Source organism: Ictalurus furcatus, chromosome 2 (genome assembly GCF_023375685.1).
Source record: "Ictalurus furcatus strain D&B chromosome 2, Billie_1.0, whole genome shotgun sequence".
NCBI classification, from domain to species: Eukaryota; Metazoa; Chordata; class Actinopteri; order Siluriformes; family Ictaluridae; genus Ictalurus; species Ictalurus furcatus.
Window position 1 is genome coordinate 33,929,591 of NC_071256.1, and position 24,690 is coordinate 33,954,280.

Below are 24,690 nucleotides of genomic sequence, written 5' to 3' on the forward strand. Positions count from 1 at the left end.
TTTTGGGAGATTGGAGGAAACCAGAGAATGTGGAGGAAACGTATAAGGACACAGAGAGAATATTCAAAACTCCACCTTTAGTTTTAACATAATGGCAATGAACAATGGTAAGGGGAAAATCTATCTATCTATCTATCTATCTAAATACATACATACAAACACACACACACACACACACACACTCAAGAATTGTGTCTGGATGTGAATGAACAATTAATTGTAAGTTTCTGAGAGACTCCAATAAAAAAATACACTTTTTAAATTTTAATTAATGTGTAATTACAGCACATTAGGTTGATCAAGTACGCTTTACAATCACAACAACAGGACGGTACCCGCCGTGCCTCAGCTCTCACTATGGCAACGCGCGTGCCTGCCGTGCGCGTGTCTGTCTCCTCGCGGGACCCGTCCAACCTTTTTTTTTTTTTTTTTACCCACAGTGCTCCGCGCCGAGTCAAGATGGAGGAGCGCAGCGGCCGCGGGAGAACAATGTTTAGACGCTGAAGACAGAAACAAACGACGGAGCTGGGAGGTGAAACAGGCACGGCCAGAGCGAGCGGTGGTCATGAACTGGTAAGCGAAAGGAAAGAAAAGCGAGCCTCGTGTGGGAGTTGTTTTTATTTATTTAATACAATACAATACAAAATAAATAAATAATAAAAAAAAGAAAAGGCAGGAGGAGCGAAGAAGCGGTCCGGGGGTCAGACAACAAAGCGCAAGCGGGTCTGGCTACGCTAGGTTAGCATTAGCAGCTTAGCATGCGCGCGGAGCATCAATTGTTCGTCGTGAGAGAGAGAAAGAGAGAGAGAGAAAGAAAGGAAAAAAAGAGAAAAGGGCAGAGAGAGGCAGGCGCGCGCGTGGGCCGGTTTATTATGAGCAGCTTAAATAATACAAGGTTTGGATTATTTAAAAACTGTTTTTTTTTTGGTACGTGAACGCGCATTGTTTACGTGTGTGTTGTTTACAGACAGTGAGATCTGTTTGTTTATTTCGGCGTGAGAGTTGAACTCACATTACGCCGTTATGGTGAGATATTAATATCAAGCAGAGGCTCTATTAGGGCCTATTAAAGGCCTTTGCTTTTTTTAGCTTCGTTCGTAATGCTTTTGGAGTTAAACTGACTTTGCTGTGTGACTTTGTCTGTGATTGATGTTCGCCATGTTCCCATCCACATTACCGTTTCCCATCCTCATCATCCTCATGCTACTGACGTTAGTATAAGCTTCCATGAAGACCTTCATCACCTTTAAATCCTCTAAAATTCTGTGTGGTTTTAAATAGCTTTCTTTTAGAGCTATACATTCGTTTCTAGCTCTCTGAAAAATCTACCTTTCCTTGTTGTTATCCTTTGTAGCATTTTTCCAAAGTGTACCCTTTTTTATTAAAAAAAAAAAAAAGGTACATAATTGGACTGTGATTCTTTATTAGGGACACTACATGCACCTGAGTTAAAGGATGCACACTTTTATGAGCATTACACCAATAACAAAGATAAGTACAGTTTATACCTCACAGGGGTGCCAAAAGATATATCACGGCCGTGATATAATGCATGATGACGTTCGGGAAGTTCAGATGGTCGATATGTACCCACAGAGGACCTGTAAGGCTGTTAAAAGTCTACAGAAATAAGTTTCGGGGAGAAGATGAACTATAGAATGAAAACAAAACAAAGAATCCTGGTATTGTGTATCGAGTTAAAAATGTCAGTGTTGTGTATTATTAAGTTAATATCATTTTGGTGTAGTTATCCTGTCTACTATTAATAGTTGTTTTTTATTAATTGCTCGTTAGTAATATGTTCATCTTGTAGCACTTTCCTTTCTTCACACGTCGTCGTTATTAGTCACTTGGCATCACAAAGCACAAGCGAATGATTGAGGTTATTACGTGTGGCTTATTGAACGAGGAACATGTGGCAGATTGTGGTCATTAATGCAGATCCTTTCAGTCCACTTTTATGCTGCTTTGAATCTTATTTGTACCGTATTTCTTGACCCTGCGCCTGTGGTTCAGTCCGAGTCTGGGTTATTTTTTTAAGAGGCCGTTAAGACGAAGTGTTTTTAAAAAAAAAAAAAAAAAATGTGAAATGCGTGGGATATGTCTTTGTAAACTCCTTTTGAGTTTGCTGTTAATAAAAGACCCGATTCCCAGACGGACTGTAGGTCAGATCAGACAGCTGAGCTCCCAGACGTGCGCCTGGTTAAATTTGCATAGGTGAAAGTACCGTGCCCAGCCGCTGTAGTAAACAAAGCATGCCGAGCCTGCGTGCAGCCGCATGAATAATTAAAGCAGCGTTGAGAAAAGCCCAATCCTGCGCACATTAAGCCACCATTCATCTCACTGATGCATGTGAATCCGTTTCTCACACGTCACGTTGGCTCGTACTGTCAGTTTGCCAGAGCAGTAGCTTTTTACGTAGCCCAGGCTGGATAGTAGCATATTCGAAGCGGGATAAACTTTTTGTCTTTGTTTGTTTGTTCAATCGTTTTCGCTCAAATATAGAGTCTGTGAGAGGAAATAACGAACAATTTTTCCATCACACTTTAGTCCGTGGGATTTCTGCGTTCAGTTTTTTGACGTGACCACGTGTGACGTTTAAACCAGTTCGGCTTAAGCGATTTGGAATTGCCAATTGTGATCGCTCAGATGGTGTTGATTAATTTTCTATAACAGCGGCTCTGACGGTATCGCCGGTGTTAATTAATGCACTCGCTCTTATACATTATCGTTTTGGTAGTAATACAGTTGAGGTCATAAGTTACCTTCATACACATTGCAGTGTCTTGCACAATGCTTTGTGATACTGTTTCACAAGTTGTCCCTTGTTTGTCCTGAGCAGTTAAACTGCCCACTGTTCTTCAGAAAAATCCTCCAGGTACTGCACATTATTTGCTTTTCCAGCATCTTCTGCATATTTGACTCTTTCCAACAGTGGCTATATGATGTCGAGATTCATCTTTTCACACCGAGGACGACTGAGGGACTCGTACACGACTATTACAAAAGGTGCAAGCATTCACTGATGCTCAAAAAGGCAACACGATATGTTTAGAGCCAGGGTGGGTGTAAACTTTTGAACAGGATTATCAGTGTAAATTGTTAGGGTGAATCTTTTCTGTAGTTCTTTGTAACAGTGAGTATGTTTTCCTCCGTGGGGAATTCTTCAGTGTGCAGGACTTTGTGCTTTCCAGTTGCTGATTTTTGTATCATTAACTTCTGAACACTGGAGCAACGAGCTTTGGACGAGCAGATGTAGTCACTGGATGGGGAAAAGTTCATGGTATCACTTCTTTAAAAGTTATTCGAGAGTTTTAACAGATGCAGTGTTGGTGAAATGGAAATAATTGGTTCAGTGACGGTGCAAGAGAAGTCTGGCTCCTGAGATCGTTGGTTTTTCTTCAGTAACTGCTTTATTCTGAGGTAGGTACTGGGTTCTTGCAGTAGTAAGATGTGAGCTGATGGCTGGTCGTTGCTTGTTTGGACGATGAAAGGTCACTCTCCACAAAGTGTGCGTGCACACAATGTAGTTTTGGGTTCAGACGCTATTACATTGCATCGGGTCGATCTATAAGCATCCAGAATTATTGTTAAAGATGGCCGACCTCTCGTTTGTCAGCATCGCAGCACCGAGTCTTCTCCTGTACAGGAGTTTTAAGACGTCTCCTCAATACAGGAGCTCTCCAGGCTCCTATGTCCTCTCTTATTGACCCTCTTCATGTCAGACCAGGTCAGGTCACAGGACTTGGATGACCATGTCAGAAACTTCGTTTTGTGTTTTTTTTTTTTTTTTTGGATCGTCGTCCTGCTGGAAGATCTGACCACGATCCGGTTGTAACCTCTTGGCAGAGGCAGACAGGTTTTCATTTAAAATCCATGATGCCGTGTATCACAACTATGTTCCCAGGGCTTTAGGAGGCCAAACAGCTGCACAACATCACAGATCTTACACCATCCTTGCATAATAATGGGAATTTTCTCATTTTTACAGAAAAACCCATCTTTCCTGTTTGTTTCTGAAAAAGTCCTGGAGCGTCTTGCATATTCAAGGCGCTGACATGTGGTTGGATGAAAGAAACACCTTTCCGCCAGTCTTCCCGATAGTTTGTTGGCATGGACGTGGCGTGTAGTTGTAGATTTACTTGAGAGAGACTTGGGACCCACAAAGTGCTTCAATGTTCTGCAGATTTCAGCGATCTTTAGATAAGTGTTTGCCTCTTTAACCACCTCTTCACTGTACGTAGGGGCAAAATATGCCAAATGGTAAATGGGCTGCACTTATTTAGCGCTTTTTAACTTTAGCGCTTAACGCTGTTTCTCATTCACCCGTTCACACGCACCAGTGACAGCAGAGATACCATGCAAGGTGCTAACTTGCCATCTGGGGCAACTTGGGGTTCAGCGTCTTGCCCAAAGATACTTCGCCATGTGGAGTCATGTGGTCTGGGAATCGAACCTCCAACCCTACGATTAGTGTGGATCGACAACACTGGATATAGACATTTTCAGTTGTGGGTGTGTTTGTTTTTATAGCCTCGTTTATGAAAGTCAAAATACAGTTTCACATTTTATTTTAGTATTCATTAATCTTCCCCATGTTGGTGAATGACACAGGGAGTTTGGCCTCGGTCGTGTCGTATTTATACACCACTCAGATGAACTTGCATTAGGTGAGATTAGTTTTTTTTTTTTTTTTATGTGATCAAGATTACATCTCTAATAGTTATGTAGATAGGTTTGAATGCCTGAATGTTTTTTGTTTTTTATGTCTGTCTTTCTTAAGCCTACCCCTCTATTCCTGCTCATGTTCACAGATCTCCACCAGGATCTACGCTGGCTTGTAGAGCATCTCTAAAATGACTGACAGGAGGCCCACAAATTTCAAATGTGTTTTTTCAGCCAATTAGTACACTTATTATACACCAATAACTTGTTCTATCATGTTCTAAATATCTTTCAGGTTATTATTATTTTTTACAAATAAGACATTGAAAAAAATTGATGTTTCAGTGGCATTTTGATTGTTTTCTATATCTGTGACGTAATTCTGTTCAAATATCTGCTATGATTGAAGTTTTCATTTGTTTTTTCATTTTTAGTATTAAAATGCTTCCGATTTGATCTTTTTATAAAAAATTCAGTATGAGATTAAGCAAATCAACCATAACGGAATTCTTCCATAACGTTTTCTTTACCCGTAAGGGTGCTAATAATTCTGGCGCTGGCTGTATCATTCAGCTTTTTGCTCCGAATACATTTAAATGCAATTAAAGGCTAGATTTCACTTGTATTTTCCTAATTAATGACAGAGTTTTCTCATAAATTCTCTACCTGTTATTTTTGACCCAGGGCACCAATAATAATTCTGTAGCTGACAATATATTCAGTGAGCCAATGCTGGACTAACCGGTTTGTGCACTTCCGAGAGCAAGACATTAGCATATTTCCCTTAAAGACTTGCTTGCAAAGTAAGGTTCTGCTTGTTTTCTAATCTCTGCTGTGTTGCATTAATGATCTGAATGCTTTTGTATATTTACTTTAATTGTATATCAGTTAGTTCAGGCTGTAAGTGTGTGTTATTGTGTTTCTCCCAAGTTCACACGATAGCGTTGTAAAGCAGAAGTGCAGATGTAGAGCGCGAGAGCTTGTGAACAGACTCCCTCTTTCTCTGGCCGACCCATCAGATGGTCTGATTAATGCAGCTAAGTACTTAATAGCTGGATCAAAGAGTTCACGCCTGTCGTTTCTAAGGAGCAGCACGGCCCTGTGTCACGCAATCTGTTCTCAAACGCGGACACACACTCACACCACTTCTAATATTCATTATAATTATTCAGGTCCATTATTAAAAGTTCATGGGTCCTGAAACCTTTAAAAGCCCAATTACAGTAGCGAGTACTTCAATTGATGAATGTTTGCCATATTATTATTTTTTTTTAAAAATATTATATATTAACGTATCGTCATGTTAAATAGGGATAGGAGTTTGCAAATGCTTTCTGGTTCGATATAAAGTATATATGATTCAATTTTATTTTATATCACAATAATATAAAATGCTGCACTGCATTTCAATAGAATCCAAATTGCTGTGATTTTATTAAAGGTGCAATAATCATAATTTTAAAAAAATAAAAAAAATTCTTAATTGTCCAAATAACCTGGAAGATATTGTCTAATAGAAAGGGTTTGATCCTTTACCTCAGCACATGTGCATTAAGTATCAGAAAACCCTGTTCGGAAAACTGGCTTCTGGTTTGGAGCGCTTGTTTTTGTTTACAGACTGGTGTAGATAATGGGGGCGGAGTTCTGTTGACGCTCAAATAAAAGATCACAAACAAGGTGAAAACATTTTATCGACATGTGTGTTCTTGAATTCGGGCAAAAAATGGGGTGAGACTTAAAGCGCAGGTGTTTATTATGGTATTGAAACGTGCCTCATACGATAAATTTACATGCATCCGAGGTAAAATAAAAACAAAACAAAACACTTTAACGTGCTCATAATTTAAACTGCAGCATAACCTTTTTTCACCCCCAGTGTCACAAACGACTCGTTCAATGATCCGTTCTAAAGGATTCATTCTAAACTCCTCCTTTCAGAGAGCATACTCTGCTCTGATTGGTCAGATGTCCCGGTCTGTTGTGATTGGTCTATCGTGGTCAGCATGTGTCAAAGGAAAGGCCCACTACCATAACGAGAGAGGTGGGACTTTTTGTTGTAAACCAACGTAGGTTTGTACAGGAAGTAAGTCTGGAATTACTAATGATTCGTTTCAGCTGTTCTGAAGCGGTTCCTTCTTTCGGGAGTCAATTACCCCGTTTGTTGTGCGCTTTGATTTTTGAAACTTTGCAGACTTTTTACCTTCACAAACAGTTCTATAACTACACTATATGAAAGGTAATATTTGAACAACCATAATGGATGCACTTTAATGACCTACAACTACTATGCATGGTGTATATTTTGACCAGGGTTGTAACAATACATAAACTTTCGATACAGTGGTGTCTTGGTACAATAAATGGAGAGGGAAAAAAAAAAACCACTGAATGAATATATCCCTCAGTATTCCATTTTAAACTAGTTAAAACATTCATCGTTATTATAAAAGTTCAATCATTTTTGAATAACTTAATAATGATAGTGTTTGTGATCCATTCCCTCCAATCATTATGAAAATGTAATGAAACAACAGTTAGTTGCATTTGAACATGTGAAATGATGCGTCTAAACAAGGCATGTGACTCATTAGGGGGCGTGTCTTATTCAGCTATTGGCTAGTTGTTCTGTTTGTTTTTCAGCTCCGTTACAGGGATAATCTTATCCTGAGTGCAGATAATGGTCAGGTGTTCAGCACCCACGTCAGCAGTCTGTTATAAAATAGGAGAACATTTTAGAAAACATTTTCCCAGCATTTAGTGTTGCTGGAAAAATCAATGCGAATTAGCTGTAATATCATGATGTGACCATCATATTTTTCCAGGCTTTTCTTTTAGTTCCTTCTTGTGCTGGGTTTCTATGCACTTCATTCTAGAAGTGTCTCGACGCCAATAAATGACCGTTAAACCAATCTTATAATATTATGGGATCTTATTACATATTTATAAATTGTATAGCAGTGGTCACTATTCATAGATTATGAGGAGCTCGTGTACGTCTGGCATAAAAGGAGAAGAGCATTTTCTGACATTCTTTTTCTTTTAAAAAAAACAAAAAACTTTTTATTCTTTTAGGATGAGAGCGGTGGCCCTCTTTTGAAGACCCCATTGTTTCAGCGTCACTCCGCTCTATCCAAGCGCCTCCACCATGAGCCTCATCCAGGACAAGCTGGGAAGCGAGTTCCTGCGGCCGGGCGGGGGCATGGAGGCCGGCTTCGGTTCGAGCATGCTGATGTTCAGCCACCTGCCACCTGTCACCAGCTTCACCCGCCTCACCGGACAGAGCGTCATGGCCGAGCTGCAGCCACACCCACACGAGCTCGTCCTGAAAAAGGAGCGCCACTCGCCCGACTGCAACGCCTCTGGAGGAGGACTGGTGTCGGGGGTAGGGATGATGCCAGGGATGGGCGACCACATGCCTGCTATGGGGATTAAGCAAGAGAAGGTGTCGGAGCTGGACTACAGGCAAGCTATGTATCCGAGCGACGGGGGTCGTGGTGGCACCGAGATGCTCGAGATGACCCTCAGTAACCATCAGAACCTGCCTGTACACGACCTCAGCGTGGGGAACGTAAGTGTGTACACCTACATGCATCATGGCTCGTAGAGGGCTAAATGATTATCTGTCTTGCGACGCTTTATTTTTTTTTGTTGTGATTTTTAGAAAACGTCAGGAAAAGAAACAAAACAACAGGAAGTGTGTGAGTTGAAGCTGTCAGCGATTAGCTGTGTAACACTCATCAGGGTGCACAAACATAAGTGTTAACACCATGTCAGCTCTATTGGGTAAATAGATGGCACTCCTTCCTGTTAATCAGGCAAGAGATGGCCCTAATCAGCCTGATGGTGGCGCTATAGCACAACATTGTATGTTTTATCCCACATCTCGAGTCACGGTGCTTGGAGACGATAGTTTTTTTCCCTCCTCCGATTCCCTGGCTAGTTTCAAACCGTTCTGCAATTTGGTGCGTTAAGCTCCACCTACTTATTTGCATAAGTTGAAATGATGGCATACTTTTTATAACTAGTCCGAGGATATTTGCCGACTTTTCACAAAGATGTGTCAAACGACTCTGAAAACGATTGCGGTTCGGACGCTGCAAACATGTTTTGACCTTTCGTGAAGAATACGGCTGCAACATGCCAATCGATTCTAGTGGGGCGGAGCCTAATTTACTCAGACAGCTGTAACTCATGATTGATTTGCTTGAGCCTTCAGGAGCAGATACAGGACAAGAACATCTGCAAAGTTTTAGGCGTGGTCATATGTGGGGGTGGAGCTAACTGGTACTCACGAACCCTATGTCCAATAAGGCTGAAGTTAGGTATAGCACACAGAACAAGTAATCTGTAAATGGATTTTTGGTGATAACCCAACTACTCAAGAATCAACCGGCCAATCAGCTTTCACTTCACAGGGTTAACAAGGTGTACAGTGAGGTTTGTTTTGTGCCTGTGGGAAGGTGGGGTGATATTGCTGTTTGGACCCCTCAGATTGTTTTACCGAGTTATTTGCTCGTTTCATTTCATATTTCCTTTTTAAATAGTGTGTATGTTGTATTTTGGGGCTGGAGATGCTAATCTGATACACGTGGCAGGTGGACGGTGCTAACAGGAACACACCTTGAAAACAGGAGCCTCGGTTATTAAAGAGAAATGAATAACCAGTGTACGCTAGGCTTTAGCGCTCCATTGTCTTTCATTCAAACACACGCTCATGCGTAGAATTTTCCTACTATGCTGCGTGATGAAAGTTCAAATATGTTGAACTCTGACCTGAAGACACGTGACCAATAGATGACCGCGACGTCACTGCGTGACCTTTTTCGTTAAAAAGAAATTCGAAAACGGAAGAGCTCATTTTTAGCTGTGTCGCTGTCGTGTATGTTTATGTACATCATGGCTTTATAAGATTATAAAAGCAACGTATGTGTGAAGCAGCGAAAGTTTTGATGGATGAAGTCGTGTCCTGTTCCCGCCCATACTCGTAGCGGCGTTCGAGAAGAATACGCACGCGTAAAGCCTAGTGTGACCGCGGGCTGAAACTGTAATAAACTGACGAGTTTTCATGTTCCCTCTGATTCCCTTCATTACTCAGAAGGTGATGATGAGTTTTCTTGAACAGCAGCTCTTGACTAAATGTAGTGCAAACTACAACTCTGTATTAATGCACTCTTTCTAACGCCTTACTGTTTCCATAGTAACAGCTCATTCACAGAAGGCACACCCTACATTACTGTCTTGCGCTTTCTTTCTTTTGCTGTTTTGCTCTGTCTTTCATTTTTTTCTTTCTTTCATTACCTCTTATTTCTTTTGCAGCTTTTCCATACCTCTTTCTTTTTTCACCTTTCTTTCTTTTCACCTCTTTTTTTCTTTCTTTCTTTTTCACCTTTCTTTCTTCGTCACCTTTCTTTCTTTTTTCACCTTTTTCTTTTTCCACCTTTCTTTTTCACCTCTTTTTTCTTTTTCTTTTTCACCTTTCTTTCTTTTTTCACCTTTCTTTCTTTTTCACCTTTCTTTCTTTTCACCTCTTTTTTTCTTTTTCTTTTTCACCTTTCTTTCTTTTTTCACCTTTCTTTCTTTTCACCTCTTTTTTCTTTTTCACCTTTCTTTCTTTTTTCACCTTTCTTTTCACCTCTTTTTTCTTTTTCTTTTTCACCTTTCTTTCTTTTTTTACCTTTCTTTCTTTTTTCACCTTTCTTTCTTTTTCATCTTTCTTTCTTTTCACCTCTTTTTTCTTTCTTTCTTTGCCACCTTTCTTTCTTTCTTTCTTTCTTTCTTTCTTTCTTTCTTTCTTTGTCACCTTTCTTTCATTCTTTGCCACCTTTCATTCTTTGCCACCCTTCTTTCTTTCGTTCTTTCTTTCTTTATCACCTTTCTTTCTTTCACACTTTCAGTCGCTCTTTTGCACTTTTCATTTCTTTCTTTATTTTTCCTTTCACCTTTTTCTTTCTTTTGCTATTCACTCTTTTGCTCTTTCACACTTGCTTTCTTTTTCTTTCTTTTGCTCTTTCTTTTCCTTTTGCTCTCTTTTTACATGTGCTCTTCACTTTATCGTTTTCATTTATTTATTGTTTATTCTGTTGTATTTCTTTCACACTTTTCTTTCACGCTCTTTTGCGTTTTTGTTTTGTTGACTCTTTCAGCCTTTTGTTCCGTCGCTCTTTTGCTCTTTTATTTGCTGCTTCTTTTGCGCTTTTGCCTTTTCTTTCTTTTGCAATGCAACCTTTTTGTGTGTTCCCTGCAACATGGAAAGCTGCGTTATCGTGGTGTTAAGTTTGAGAGGGATGAAGGCTGCAGACACGACACCTGTTTACAGCTGTTCCACAACACTGCCTGCTCTCACAACGTCCCGCCGTTGATTATTTTCCTCTAACGGCATGGCAGAGAGATGTTCTTACTTTTCTACACCTCCGTCTACAGTGTGTAAGAGCTTGCAGTTGCAGGCAGTAGTTCATATTTCTAACTCGAGTAATATCTCCGTAGGTGAAAAATGCGATTATATTTCTGAGCCGTGGTTGGGGTGTTGTGATGTCACAGAGCTCCAACGCTCACATGGAGAAAAGGGAAGAGCTGGAAGCAAAAGAAAAAGGAAGAGCTGAATTAGCTCCACAGCTCAGCGCTTAACAAAGCAATAAATCCATAGAGAGTATCCGGAGCTGTTAAATATAAACCTCTTTCTCCGGGAATAGTGATGTCACCCAGCTTCCGTTAGCATCAATGAGGAGGTTTGGCCAAACCGGCAGTGACATGTAGAGGCATGCACACACACACACACACACACACACACACACACACACACAGGGGGAGATTAAAGCTCTTGGCAAGCTCATGAGAGAACAAATTGGCCGGTTACGTGTTGAGTGCTGAGAGACGCGAGTCGTCTGCAGACGGCTGTGGGAGAACGAGTGTGAGGCGTCGAGTCTCAGCATCTGCTGCTTTGTTCTGCAGCCGCTGGCAGCTGACTAATTTCATGTTCACCAAAAAATCCCCGAATAAAAAAGCTAGACGTTTGTGCTGCACACTCATCGTTCAGTCCCGCTGCACAGATCTACAGCGAGAGGAGGAGGACGAGCTGCTGTCTGCGGCAAAAACCCTAATCATCCTCAAGGTTCTCATCTGGTTTAGGAGTGAGAGTGTGCGAGTGAGAGTGTGCGAGTGAGAGTGTGCGAGTGAGAGTGTGCGAGTGAGAGTGTGCGAGTGAGAGTGTGCGAGTGAGAGGTTATTTTTCCTCGTGGTGTTCAGGCTGTAGTTGAGGAGGATGAAATGTATGAATCTGGGATTGTTTCTGTTGCTCTGTACTTAATTTAATCCAGAAATCTTCTGCAGTTTCCTCCAACTTCCTCTCGCTCCTCCCCTTTCTCTTTGTTTTCTTTCTCTCACACTCTTCCTTTACTTCTTTCTTTCGCTCTTTCCCTCTCATTTTTCACTCGTCCTTTTGCTCTTTTCTTTCGTGTTATTTTTTCAGTTTTTCTGTCGGTCTCGCTTTCTTTTGCTCTGTTACGCCGGATCTTTCCCCTTTTTTCTTTTTTTTTCTTTTCCTTTTTCTTTTTTGCTCTCTTGCTCATTTGTGTATTCTTCTTACTTTACCTCTTTCATTTATTTTCAGTCTCACTCACTTTTTTTTTCCATTCTCACACTCTTCACTGTTGAGCTTTTTCTCTGTTTTACTTTTCTCCCTCCCTCTTTTTTTTTTTTTTTTTACTCATAGCTGTTTTCTTTCTTTCTGCCTAATTTCTTTTTCTCTGATGCTCTTTCTCAGTCTCACTCACTCCTCATTCCCTTGCTCTCTAGTTCCGGTTTCCTGTTTCTCAGTTTCTTTTCTCTTGTTGTTTCTTTTTTTCACTTTTTAGCTTGCTTTTAATTTTATGTACGTATTTTCCCCCCATGCTGTCCCTCCTTGTCGTGTGTGTGTGTTGCCCGAGGCGTAGGTTAAGCCTGTGAGTGAGAGTATATTACAGACGAGTGTTGTGAAACACAGACTGAGATGAGCATCATTAAGTTGTGCGGCTCTTTGTTATCGGTGACGAGCGGTTTGATTATTCAGGGCTGGAGATGGAAACCTGCTCCGTCTGCTCGCAGCTGCTGAATAATCCAAACGCTCTTTTCCATACACGGTAGCCCGGCTCAGGGAAGTCGCATGTGTTCTCAGGGGAAAGATTCAGGGGCTGTAAATAAAAGTTTATTACCCTGCCTTCTGCCACACACACGCACACAGAGTAATAATCTTGATGCCAATTAGGTCCTCGGCTAATCTTTATGTGGTGTGACGAACAGAAGCAATATTTCCGATTGAGTTGAGTGTGCGGATTTCCTTTTTTTCTTTCTTTCTTATTATTTTTATATATATATATATATATATATATATATATATATATATATATATATATATATATAAACGAACTGCTCCACTTCACATGTTGTACGGCTGTAAACAGACGTCCCTCCATCATGATGTATGTTAATCTTTTCTGTCAGGGAGCTGTCAGGGAGCTGTCAGGGAGGCTGGGAAAGGACTCCTCCGGGAGGAAAGGTCGAAGGTCAAATGGTGACGGACAGGAAGGCAAGACGCGGCGGAAACGAGGAGAATCGAAGGTTCATGTGCACTAGAGCCGCCAACGCATTTCACTCCATACCGTCTGTTTTGCCTTAATATTTAGAAATCCCAAGGAAAACTATTCATGTTGGAATGATCTCATTTTCTGCTTTTTAAATTCTTTTTATAGTATTTGGTTTTACTTTGATTTTATACATATTATTCAAACAGTTAATCTGTTAAATAGGCCCTGCGAATAACAAAGGCGAGGAATATTTAATGAAGTGTCTCATCTCGACTGTTACCCCACCCCAAACACATACACACACACACACCCTCTCTCACGCATCTGTCAGTCCACCTGTCTCACTGGCCACACAAGTTTATTTGCATTTCTTCTCAGTATTGATTGCAGTTGAAGTTTCACCTTAGATTAACATTTAAATAATACAGCTTGGGGTTTCTATTCGAGATTGCGCAATATCACTTTTTCCGTTTTCTGTTATATACTGATTCTTTATCATTGATGCTGATACTGAAACACTGAATATCAGCCAGTATCGATACACGTCCGGTATTTTTATTTTCTTTGAAAACTGAATCTACATTGTAAATATAAACATTTATAGCTCCAAAAACATCTTTTCACAAATCACGAGCTAGCTTATAGAATATTAACGTATATCTAGTGCAAGTAAAATTCTAAATGTGTGTGGTTTTCTCATGCCCCATGGAAGAAATCCTGAGTCTAGTGCACGAGGAACACTGATGGAATCAAAACTGCACATTTATCAGGGTTTTCAGCTCAGAGTTCTGTGCCATAGTCGCATTACATTTTAATGCGACAAATTGGAATGGTTTTGGGGAAAAAAAAAACAATTCTGCAGGTGGCTTTTTTTTTGGGGTATACACTAGTATATGGAGGCCAAGTTCTTGATTAGAAGCAAATAATCAGAATGAAATCCAGTCGGTTTCCACAAACTTGGGCGATGGTAAACAGAGGGAGAGTGTAAATGCAGGCAGGGTATCTATGATGTACAGAAGCGAGTTGGGCGGTACCTGCTGATAACCGATAGTTTTTGAAATGGATTCTGTGTGAAAACATAACACTCAAAGTAAAATATTGCTGGACTTAATTACAGAAATGAAGTGTTTACTGTACCATGGAAATATACTGTACTATTTTGAATGAAATATACATTTCAATATTTATCACCTTTTAATCAGTCTATGCAGGATTTCGCAGATTGATTGATTTATTTATTTTTTGTGATTGTTGTGGCCCAAAATGCTTGATTTTTGCTGCGGCTTTTTTCAAAATTTGCACTGCAACTTGCAGTTTTTTGTAAGCGATATTTTTTTATTTCGCCTCTAGAGGCCGCTCTCGTACTGTATAATGACAGCGGATCCTTCTCAGCCACCTCCCGCAAGATTTTTTGCCAATAACCACTAGTTCCAGTTATTGGTAATCCGTGCTGATTATTCGGCAAAACCAATCAGTCGGTCGACCTCTAGTACAGGATAATTTCTGGTGTAAGATGTGCTGCAAAAATTGGAAGGGGATTCTGGAATGCACGATGTAGGTGCTAAAATGGTATTATGCTGTTCCTTTATATATAATGGACAGGGAGCCATTTAGGATTCCAATATAAATGGAGTTTTCTAAATGAAATTAGAGCTGCAACTAACAATTATTTTGATAATCGATTAGTTGGCCGATTATTGTTCTGATTAATCTGGGGGGGCAAACTTTCAGTACCACTTTCTCTTTTTTTATTTATTTAAAATAAAATCCACAAACTGAATGTTACAAATATAAACTTCAGACTAAAACTTTACACAACTGTTTGTACAATTATGTAAGAACTCAATACACACACACCAGAATATATATTATTCATTTAGACTGTAGTTTAATTCAGTGGTTTTTTTTTTTTGTGCATCCATAAAAATAATGCAAAATACATGTGTGTGTGTATATATAATATAAACTAATATAGAAGTTTATATTATATAACCATATTTATGCATTACTTTTTCTAAAAGATAACGTTGATATAAACAGTAAAGTGAAGAAAGACGTTGTCGGTGACTCTGGGTATCTGCTAAAGCTAGCGGCGTCACATTAAATGCGTATGACGTCACGTGCCTTCGACTAGGAAACGGCTTATACTTCCGGGTAGTAAAAAATACGCTTGTGTTCCTTATGAGACAATACTACCTTTCTAAAATTTATACACTAGACGGTAGAGTACACAGTGCATAGCGTAAGTGTATAGTAGGTCAATTGGGACACAACTTTAGTATTTACTCTCCAATGTGTGTGTTCGAAACAGAAGTAACGTAGTGAGTAAACATGCCCCGTGCCGCTCTCAGACCAACTAATCGATAATGAGATTCGTTGACGACGATTTTCATCATTGATTATTATCAATTTTATCGATTAGTTTGTTGCAGCTCTAAATTAAATAAAGCCTTAATAAGGGTCTTCCTCCAATAACCGGTATCTCTTTGTACCACAGGTTTTTTGTTTGCTGTGTGTGCTATGAGCTATGTTGCTGATTAACCCTCTCTTACCATCTCTAGTCTATGATGCTGGATCCTGATGGAGGGATGGTGTCTCCCAGCTCCAAACCACACATCTGCGAGCACTGCAGCGCAGCCTTTCGCAGCTCCTACCATCTCCGCAGACATGTTCTCATACACACGGGTTAGTGCGCCCTGCGTTAGTTACTGTTCAACTTGACGGTAGTGACCTGGTGTGTTGTGTGTTCTTGAAATAGCCTGTTATAGTGAAGAGTCTCCGTTTTAAGATTTGTCCCTAATTAAAATAACGAGGAAATACGTAAGTAAGAAGGAAAAAAAACTCAAGCGGGGTGTGCTGTTGTAGGAAATGTATCACGTGAAGGTGGTGTGATGCTCTGAGGTTTATGTCTTTTTATTGTTTTCCTGTAACAGCATGTCCCATAGTGTTTTATTCCTCTTATACAACAGCATTTTGCCAATGGCAGCATTTTTTTTATATATTAAAGAATGACAAAGTGCATGTTATTGCTTATGTTCTAGCAGCTATATGGTCCCTCACCAGCTTCTTTTCTCACTCTCTTGAAGTATAACTCAGGAAAACTTAAGCAACTATGAGTAATAAAAAAACCCCTAATATTTCATACATAAAATCTGCTTGTTCCCAGCCCCTGAGCTGCTGATTTGTCCGTGAATGTTTGAACTCTCAACCTGAATACTAGCCAGAACTATAACCACTGATTCTTCAGACATTGTTTTTTTTTTTTTTTTTTTTTTTAATTCCCAGTATGATTTTTAAAAAAATGCTGTAATTGTATGTGATGTTCCCTGACACATTTTCTTATTTTTATGCAAAGTAGCTTAGTTAAGATCATTATTTACACTCATAAACGCTTCATTAGCTGGAAGAAAATAACCGCAAATGGGCCGTCCTCATGGCCTCCCCCCTCCCCCATCTTAATTTCATTTAAGAAATTAGCTGGAAATCTCATTAGAAAATTATTAAACATGCGGTGAGCGACCGTGAGTGAGTGAGTCATATCCTTAGAGACTGTTATGTTGTGCAAGCCATTGGTTTAACAGGAGATAAGAGTTTTAGAGACATTTCCAATTTGCATATTCAAAAAAATTGTTTTTTTTAAAAATTTTTTTTAATGTATGTATTTATTTATTTATTTTTAAGTGTAAAGGTGTAGGTGCTTCTGTGCCTTTTCGCTGTCTGATGACCCTGGGCCTCATTTATCAAGCTGGATACATAAATCATTTTTGGTTCATTTACGCAAGAAATTTAGTATTCTTGAAAATAAGTCACTTTAGAAGGGGAAAAAAACTAAACTTTATCTTACTCGTGCTCCTAACTGTGTGGTGATATTTACACATAAGAAGACTAACAAATACAAATGATTGATTTTGCTTCAAGTTGGGGTTACGGGTTGTGTCGTCACGTTCAAAACGTTCAAATAGCTTAGAGTCCGCTCTAACTGACTGCAGCTCGAGACGTACCAGATCGGTCACTCCTCAGTGTGCTGCATACTCGCCAGTCGTTTGCTTCCCACCTACACGTGCCCTTCTGCTTTTCTAACATGGCTTCAGGGAGTCGCTGAGACACTATGCTTCAAATAAATAAATAATAAACACTTAAACATGGTCATTTCTGATTGGTGGTCAATGATACAGTAGATATGTGTTTTCTCAATTTTCATACCATTTTCTTTTCACCTCACTAAATTCACTCTGGATTCCCATTTTTCTGTAATCTGACTTCAGATTTTGTCTTTTCAGGTGTAGGTATGCTGTCAATGTGTATTTTATTGTTTTATTAGCGAATATGTGCGTGAAAATAACTTGTACTTCCACCTCTTTTGTTGTCATTTGCTGGTCATTTCAGCCGTGTGGGCGTTGCCTTTTGTGGAGTTTACGTACCGGTAATTTACAGGCGAAATTTACAAAACAAATTGATAAATGAGACCCTTTTGTGTTTTCTTTTCTTTTCATTTTTTTTTGTGTAACTGCCATATCAAGCAATTTATAATTAGACCATCTATAATGCGTTATTTTTTAAAAAAATTTTTATGGAGCGCCATTCTCAAACACAAGGTCACGTCTAGTGTTACCTTTCAGTGATACTTGATGATCGATACTGTACATTTAATGAATGATATACGTTTATGATTGATTAGTGGGTGTTGGTTTGGAGCTTGACTCGTTTTTAGTAGTATATAAGAAGACACGATTAACACTGACTAAGTCTGTGCTGTTCGCTCCAGGTGAAAGGCCATTCCGGTGTAATCAGTGTAACATGAGCTTCATTCAGAAATACCTCCTGCAGAGACACGAGAAAATACACAGCGGTAAATACTTTACATTCTCTCTCACTCTTACTTCCAACTGACTACAGCTCTCCCGTTTAAAAAAAACAAAAAAAAACAAACAAAAACAATCTGGTCCTAATCATCTCCTTTCTGATTTTATGTGCAGGAGAGAAGCCTTTTAGCTGTGACCAGTGCAACATGCGCTTCATTCAGAAATACCACATGGAGAGACATAAACGAACACACAGTGGAGAAAAGCCATACAAGTGTGACACCTGCCAACAGGTAACCCACAGTTCCAGCCAGCCATGCTCCGACTGATAAAGAGCCAAACACACATCTCTTTCCATTTCAAACCACACTACATGAGTTAAGTGTGCACAAACTTTTAAGCTTTGTTATAGCACAACATTGTTGAGTTCTTGATCCTGACTGGTCAGAAGGTGGCAGACATGCACAAAATGTGTAGTTGTTGATATGGCAAAGTTTTCTTCATTTTTTTTTTTCTTTTTTCTTTTCTTCTCTACAAGGAGACCTTTATGTAGCATTTCCAGAATTATGTGATGGTGTCAGTGCTTTGTATCAGACAGAGGTCATGGGAAAGTCGTTCCCACTGTGCAGTTTCTCGAACAGAACAGAACAGAACAAGAAAGTAAAAAAGTGAGGCTTGTGAGGGCACGACTGCTTATAGCTTCTATAATGTAAGTGACAACAGGAACTCCCGGGTTTTTGTGGATGTTCCATGACACAAACGTAACTATAAATGGATAAGTGTTCGTGTGACTTGTCATTTTATAATTGATAAAGAAGTGTTAGGTTTGAGAAATTTCTGTGGCATAATAAAAAATTTTCAGGATGTGATCTTGTAGGAAAATAATTAACAATTGCCATTTGTTGCCATCTGTTAGTGATTAATACCTGATTTTTATATATTTATATATGTGTGTTTTATATATAAAATATATATACTGTATCTCACAAAAGTGAGTACACCCCTCACATTTTTGTAAATATTTGATTATATATATATGTATATGAAAGAATAACTACACTTGATATATTAAAAGTCTTTGTCCCCCCCCCCAGTATTTTTCAAGGACTGACCGGTTGTTGAAGCACAAGCGGACATGTGGAGACGGCATTAAGAAGGATTTGGATGGGGTAGAGATTGAGCTGGGCAGGGAGGCCCACGGCGGGCATGGCAGCTACGCAATCACTCAGGGAAACGTGACCACACCAGGCCGCAAACGAGGCAAGTCCAAAACTGGTGGCGAGGGTGGCAAACGCAAGAGGACGTCAGCGCCCACACATAGTCAAGGGACAGAACAGTATGGCCTGCACGATTTTAACACTGTGGACAACCATGGACTCTCACTATCATCATCAGCAGCAGCATCCCATCCAGGGCCCAGCATGCACGCAGAACCTGTTCCAGCACCTAAAATGGCATTTAAAAAGGGCCACAGGAGAGGCCTTGAGAAAAATGCCCAATCCAAGCCTGGCAGCATGGAGCTGACTGGCGATGCTGGCATGGATGACATGGGCCTTCTCCAGAGCCACAAAGCATGCCAAAGTAGCAGCAACAACAGCGCCAATTATGACGATGCCATGCAGTTCCTGAAGAAGCGCCGCTATCTGCATGCAGCCATCAACGGCGGGGTAGGGGGTGGAGCTTCTAGCTATGACGTAGGTGTCGGTCACTTGCAGCCCCAGCCAGTGGTTGTTCAGGGCATCGTGTCTGGAGTAATGGATGGAGACCCCTCGTTGGGACTCCTTGACTCGTCGCCTCTGGCTGACATCAAACCGGACAAGTCGGTAATCCCAGATGAAGTGCTACAAAGCCTGCTGGAGCACTATGGCCACAAGCCCGATGTGACCTTTGACTTATCCGACCCACATCCTGTGGAACTGGAGCAAGGCACGATCGAGGGTGTTGACCCAATGGGTGCCGAGAGCAACCCAGGGGGTGGGGACAAGACGTCCTTAATGCACGAGTACTCTCGCTTCCTCCTGCAGGCTCTCGAGAGGACGAGTCACAGTGGTAGCTTTGTACTCGGGCCAACACCTTCCTCCTCTTCCTCATCCAGTGCTGTTGCTTCTTTCCCCACGTACACTACCTCCCCTCTGGAGTTCTCCTTCGGCCTCCCAGCCTCCTCCTCCTCCTCCTCCTCTCCAACACTCAATTCCTCTGTGCCAAAGCCACACTTTGGCTTGTTGGGGAGCTCGTCGCCTTCGCAGGGCTTCCATCTGAGTGGCCTGGAGCCCACGGCACACTCCCAGCATTCCCAGCAGCCTCAACCTCAGCAGCAGCTCACCCCATCCCAGGAGCTGACAGAACAGCTGGAGAAACAACACACCAACTCTCCTCCTGCCCCTCCACACACCCCCAACTCAAGCGCCTACCAGCTCCCGGCTCCAACCACTGACCTCACCGGCCAGAAAGATGGCCAAGGCCCCAAAAATGGCGCCACTGGCTTCTCGATGGTCCCGGCCAAAGGCTTGTATCAGATTGAGAACTTTGCTCAGGCGTTTGGGCAGTTTAAAAGCGGGCGTAGACCTTTGGTGTTCGGTACAGACTCGGGCGCAGATGTGGAGCAATTCTCAGGGTACAGCAGCCTTCTGGCCAGCGTGAGCGACACCAAAAGCCCACAAAGCCAAAGCTACAACTGATCTGGCTGTAGAGCTTCTGCTTATTCATTTGGTCTTTTGTATCGTTGTTGTTGTTATTATTGTTATTATTATTATTATTATTATTATTATTATTAATTATTATTATTTCTATTTTATTATTATTTTTGTAATGCTTTTTTTTTTGGGTGTGTTTTCTGTAATTATCTTGTTGCCATTTATGAAAATATGAAATTTCATCCCAGCTGGCATGCAAAGCCAAAATGAAATGCAAATTTTTTAAAGTATTTTCGTTTCATTTCCTTTTTTGGAAGGAAAGACGTATTTAGTTATTATATTTCCTCTTTTTCGTAGTGTCCTAGAGACTGCTCTGTTCATCGATAGAACATCATCATGAAAAATAGAGTAGCGGTGAACTTTCTGAAGTTTTTTTTTTCTTTGTTTTTGTTTTTGTTTTCCCCTCTCTCTACCCAACGATGCTCATGTTTTAACAATGTAAGATAACTTTGATGTAGAAATGGCAGGGAGTAGCCTGGGGAAAAAAGAGAAGAGGGGTGGGAAACCCCCCCAAAAACATTGTCTGTTACAAGATTTTAAGTATTACTCAGGTAAAATGTGTAAAGGTGTACAGGAGAATTTTATCAGAGGGGCAGCAATAATGCATTGAAGAGGTGGACACTTTGCAAATACAGAGAAGCTTTCTTTTATTCTCCTTTTTTTTTTTTTTTGCGCCTTTTTTTTTTTTTTTTTTTTTTTTAGTGCGATTCAAAAAGAGACTAAACTGCTGCCCGCTCTGTTTCACTGACAACACTTTCCACTTGGCTGTATAGAGATTATGGTACTTTTATGTCAATGTGAAATGCTCACATTCTCTTTCAATAAGGGCCATATATATTTATAAGAATATCTATATATACAATACCGTATATAACCTTTCTGGGAAATGGCGGGTGACATCGGGGTAAGCAGTAGGGTGGAAAAGGGGATGTGTCCGAGCATGCTCTTTCCTCTTTTTCCTACGCCAAATCCCCCACCCCAGTTTTTCCTCTCTTTTTTTTTTTTTTTTTTTTTTTTTTTTTTTTTTTTCTTCTTTTTTTTTTATTTCTTTTTTTTTCACCCTTGGAGAGCAGAGCCAAGGGTTGCTCGGAAGAGGGCGCCATGTGTACATGCGCGAGTGCCTCTTAGCACACACCAGCTCATAGGACTATGCTGTGCCTCTTTCACCTCTGTCTTTTCCCCCCTCTTCTTCATCTCGAAAAAGAGACCAGTCGAGCACTTTTGAACCTGTTCCTTTTTCATACAGGATGAAACGACCCAGTCTGATCAAGCAGGATGTCCATTCTGTTACAGTGGACATGCTATTAATTTAAAAAAATATAATTTTTTTTAAAAATCTAAAGTTTGAAAGACAGGCAAGGGAAAAAAGATCAGGAAGGGGTTTTTTTTTTTTTAGTCACTTGGGGTGGGTGGGGTAGTTTAGTTGGGGCTTGCGGGTGGGGAGGGGTATATGGATATGACGAGGTCTTACGTTTCTAGCATGGTTTAGCGGGTAAAATGGAGGGTGGGGTTATTTTGTGTGTTCATGTTTGGAAGGTTTTTTTTTTTTTTTGGACTTCTGGATGTATGTAGGACAGGCCTACAGAGTAGAGTCGGAGGGAATTTAAAATTTCTTTGGTAGTATTGAATCTGTGGAAACTGTCGAGTCTAAACGGCCCCTCTTAAAGATGCTGTGATTTTATTTTTTTCACTGGGCAGGCGATCCAAAAAAAAAAACCAACAGTGCAAAACGTAAGCGTTTCACAGTGCTGAAACTGTGTGAGCATGCAGGGTGAAGTGTTATCTTCAACTACATTTCTACTTTTTGCTTTGTACTGAATAATTTAAGTTTTTTTTTCTTTTAAGTCATCGTCTTCCGCCACCGCAGATGGCTGCTCTGTCTGTTCTTCAATCTGTTCCTTTTTGCTTTTTTTTTTCTCTTCCCCCTTCTTTCAGTATAGCTCTTTCATACTCACCTACTGACTTCTTCAGTCGGAACCTTCTGGAGGCAGATATCACGGGGAACAAAAAGTGACCACTAGAACCAAGTACTGTGTTTGTAGCAACCTAGTGTACTCGTATGGCTGTTATCAGTAATGATCCTCAGAGCTGATCACTTTATACCTCATATCACTGATGACACAAGCAGGGATACAGGACAGAATGAGGCGTGCATGTAGCAGGGACGATTTGGCTTTACTAGAGAAAATCCTCATGGTTTTTTTTCCTTCCTTCCCTTCTATTTTTTCTGTTTGTTAGGGTTTACTCAGTCTGTCTAGAGATGGCCTTCTAGAGAGCATGACCTCTCGAGTCTTGAAGTGGATTTGGACTTCTAGGGAAAAAAAAAAATCCATCCTGAACAACTTGCATATCAATAGTCTCGAAGATTATTTTATAATGAAATTCAAAGTTTTTTTCTTTTTTGGTTTGTTTAAACTTTGTAACCGTTTCCTACATTACCCACAATGCTGTTCGACTACGTGCTGATAGTGGTGCAGTGGGATTTAGCTCTCGCTTTATGTCTACTTAAAGAGAGTGATGCAGCAGAGCTTCAGTCCACTCTGCCTACACCGTCAGCAATGCCGTAGCGCTGGTCATCTTGTTGGTCACTCACTAACCGTATCTCCTTCGTCACATATCGCTGCATTGCATTCTGGGGCCAGCATTTGCTTCTGCGCTGGATTTCTTCATTAATACGACACTGAAAGTTGCTGGAAAATGGTGAATGAGAAAAGAAGCTGTTGCTCTTTTTTAAAAATTTTTTACGAGCGAACATCAAATCCTGACCGTTATCCATTATGTTTGCGATCTGTGAATTTTTTTATTTTTTTATTTCCCTGCTCATATTTAAACCCTGTTGTAACTGCGCTAGAAACGCCTACGTGTGACGACTGCGCTCCACGCACCTGCTAACTTCTCACAGAAATACCGAAAATACAGCACCAGCCAACAGATTAGCACCAGAAGCATTAAAGTAATGCTAAACATTAAATAAACATATTTAATCTGTTTCATGGTGGATTTTTCCTTGAACTATGGCACTGAAAGTAGAGCAGCTTTGCAAAACTCTGCTCTTTTAACAATAGTGGAGATTTGATCCACTTATTTTTATTTTTATTATTTTAATTTTTTTTTTTACACTAATCTTAAAAAATTGTATTTTGTGGATTTCCAAAAATTTTCCCCAGTTTTATGTTTCTCAGGTGGAAATGTGGTGCATCAATAAAGAGAGGAAATGATGTGTAAATGATGCATCAAGTGAAAATCTGTTCACCTTTAAATATATGATGGTAAACCAAATCTGTAGTCTTTTTGGTGAAGTTTTCTTAAACTGTTTCTGAAAATTTGGGTACAAACTTGCCTTATAACAAGTCATTTGTAATGATTTTAAAGGCATGTACACGCACTGATAGTTGAGAGTCTCTCTCTCGTAGCAGTGAGTTTTACTGACTGGACTTGTACTTTAATCTTCACGACATTTTGCCAGTTATCTTTTGGAAATCTATCAGTTCTGGTGTTGAAATTGAAAAGTCCACTCACCTATGTCGTGGATGACCTGAAAACATTCACAGGTACTTCAGTTTGTCCACATTTTAGCCAAAAGCCTTTATTATAAATACAGGGAAAGTGTTGGCCTCTCATTCAGACTGATAAACACCCGTAGTGTTCATTTTTATGCTAAAACGAATCGCACGTTCTCCTCAATGTGACTTCTATCTCATCACCAAACCAAAATGATGTATTCTTATTGTTTACATACAACGTACAAGAACACTAAGATGTTTCTCTCTTTTGTCATGTGGTTTTTTTTTTTTTATTTGTTTTTTTTTAATTCCCCCTTTCTGCCCATTTTGTCCCCACACAAATTTGTAGCTAACCTTCCTTCTGTCTTATTTTCTTACAGATTCTTGTGATCTGACTCACAGGGCTATACCTGTCCCTTTGAATTTATTATCGATTAGGGGTTACAAAATAAAATGCTGTTATCAGTCA

The 24,690-nt window shown here is 40.2% G+C and overlaps 1 protein-coding gene across 3 annotated transcripts; it reads left to right on the top strand.

Moving 5' to 3' along the window:
* The first annotated feature begins 2 nt into the window (after nt 1-2).
* znf281a (zinc finger protein 281a) lies at nt 3-24,690 on the top strand. 3 transcript variants are annotated; one of them, XM_053616227.1, is made up of 7 exons: nt 3-573; nt 7,738-8,233; nt 13,156-13,257; nt 15,785-15,908; nt 17,989-18,072; nt 18,200-18,318; nt 19,120-24,690. In XM_053616227.1, the coding sequence occupies exons 2-7, from the start codon at nt 7,811-7,813 to the stop codon at nt 20,701-20,703; spliced, it is 2,436 nt and encodes an 811-aa protein (XP_053472202.1). In that variant the 5' UTR covers nt 3-573; nt 7,738-7,810; the 3' UTR covers nt 20,704-24,690. The 3 variants fall into 3 exon arrangements, with proteins under 3 accessions (XP_053472202.1, XP_053472211.1, XP_053472218.1); XM_053616236.1 differs by lacking the exon at nt 3-573 and adding an exon at nt 598-895; XM_053616243.1 differs by lacking the exon at nt 3-573 and adding an exon at nt 1,388-4,670.

Coding starts and splice junctions, on each gene's coding strand:
- znf281a (XM_053616227.1), top strand. CDS start 7,811: ATGAGCCTCATCCAGGACAAGCTGGGAAGCGAGTTCCTGCGGCCGGGC. Junction 13,258..15,784: donor GGAAACGAGGAGAATCGAAG/GTTCATGTGCAC, acceptor TACCATCTCTAG/TCTATGATGCTGGATCCTGA. Junction 15,909..17,988: donor ACATGTTCTCATACACACGG/GTTAGTGCGCCC, acceptor TGTTCGCTCCAG/GTGAAAGGCCATTCCGGTGT.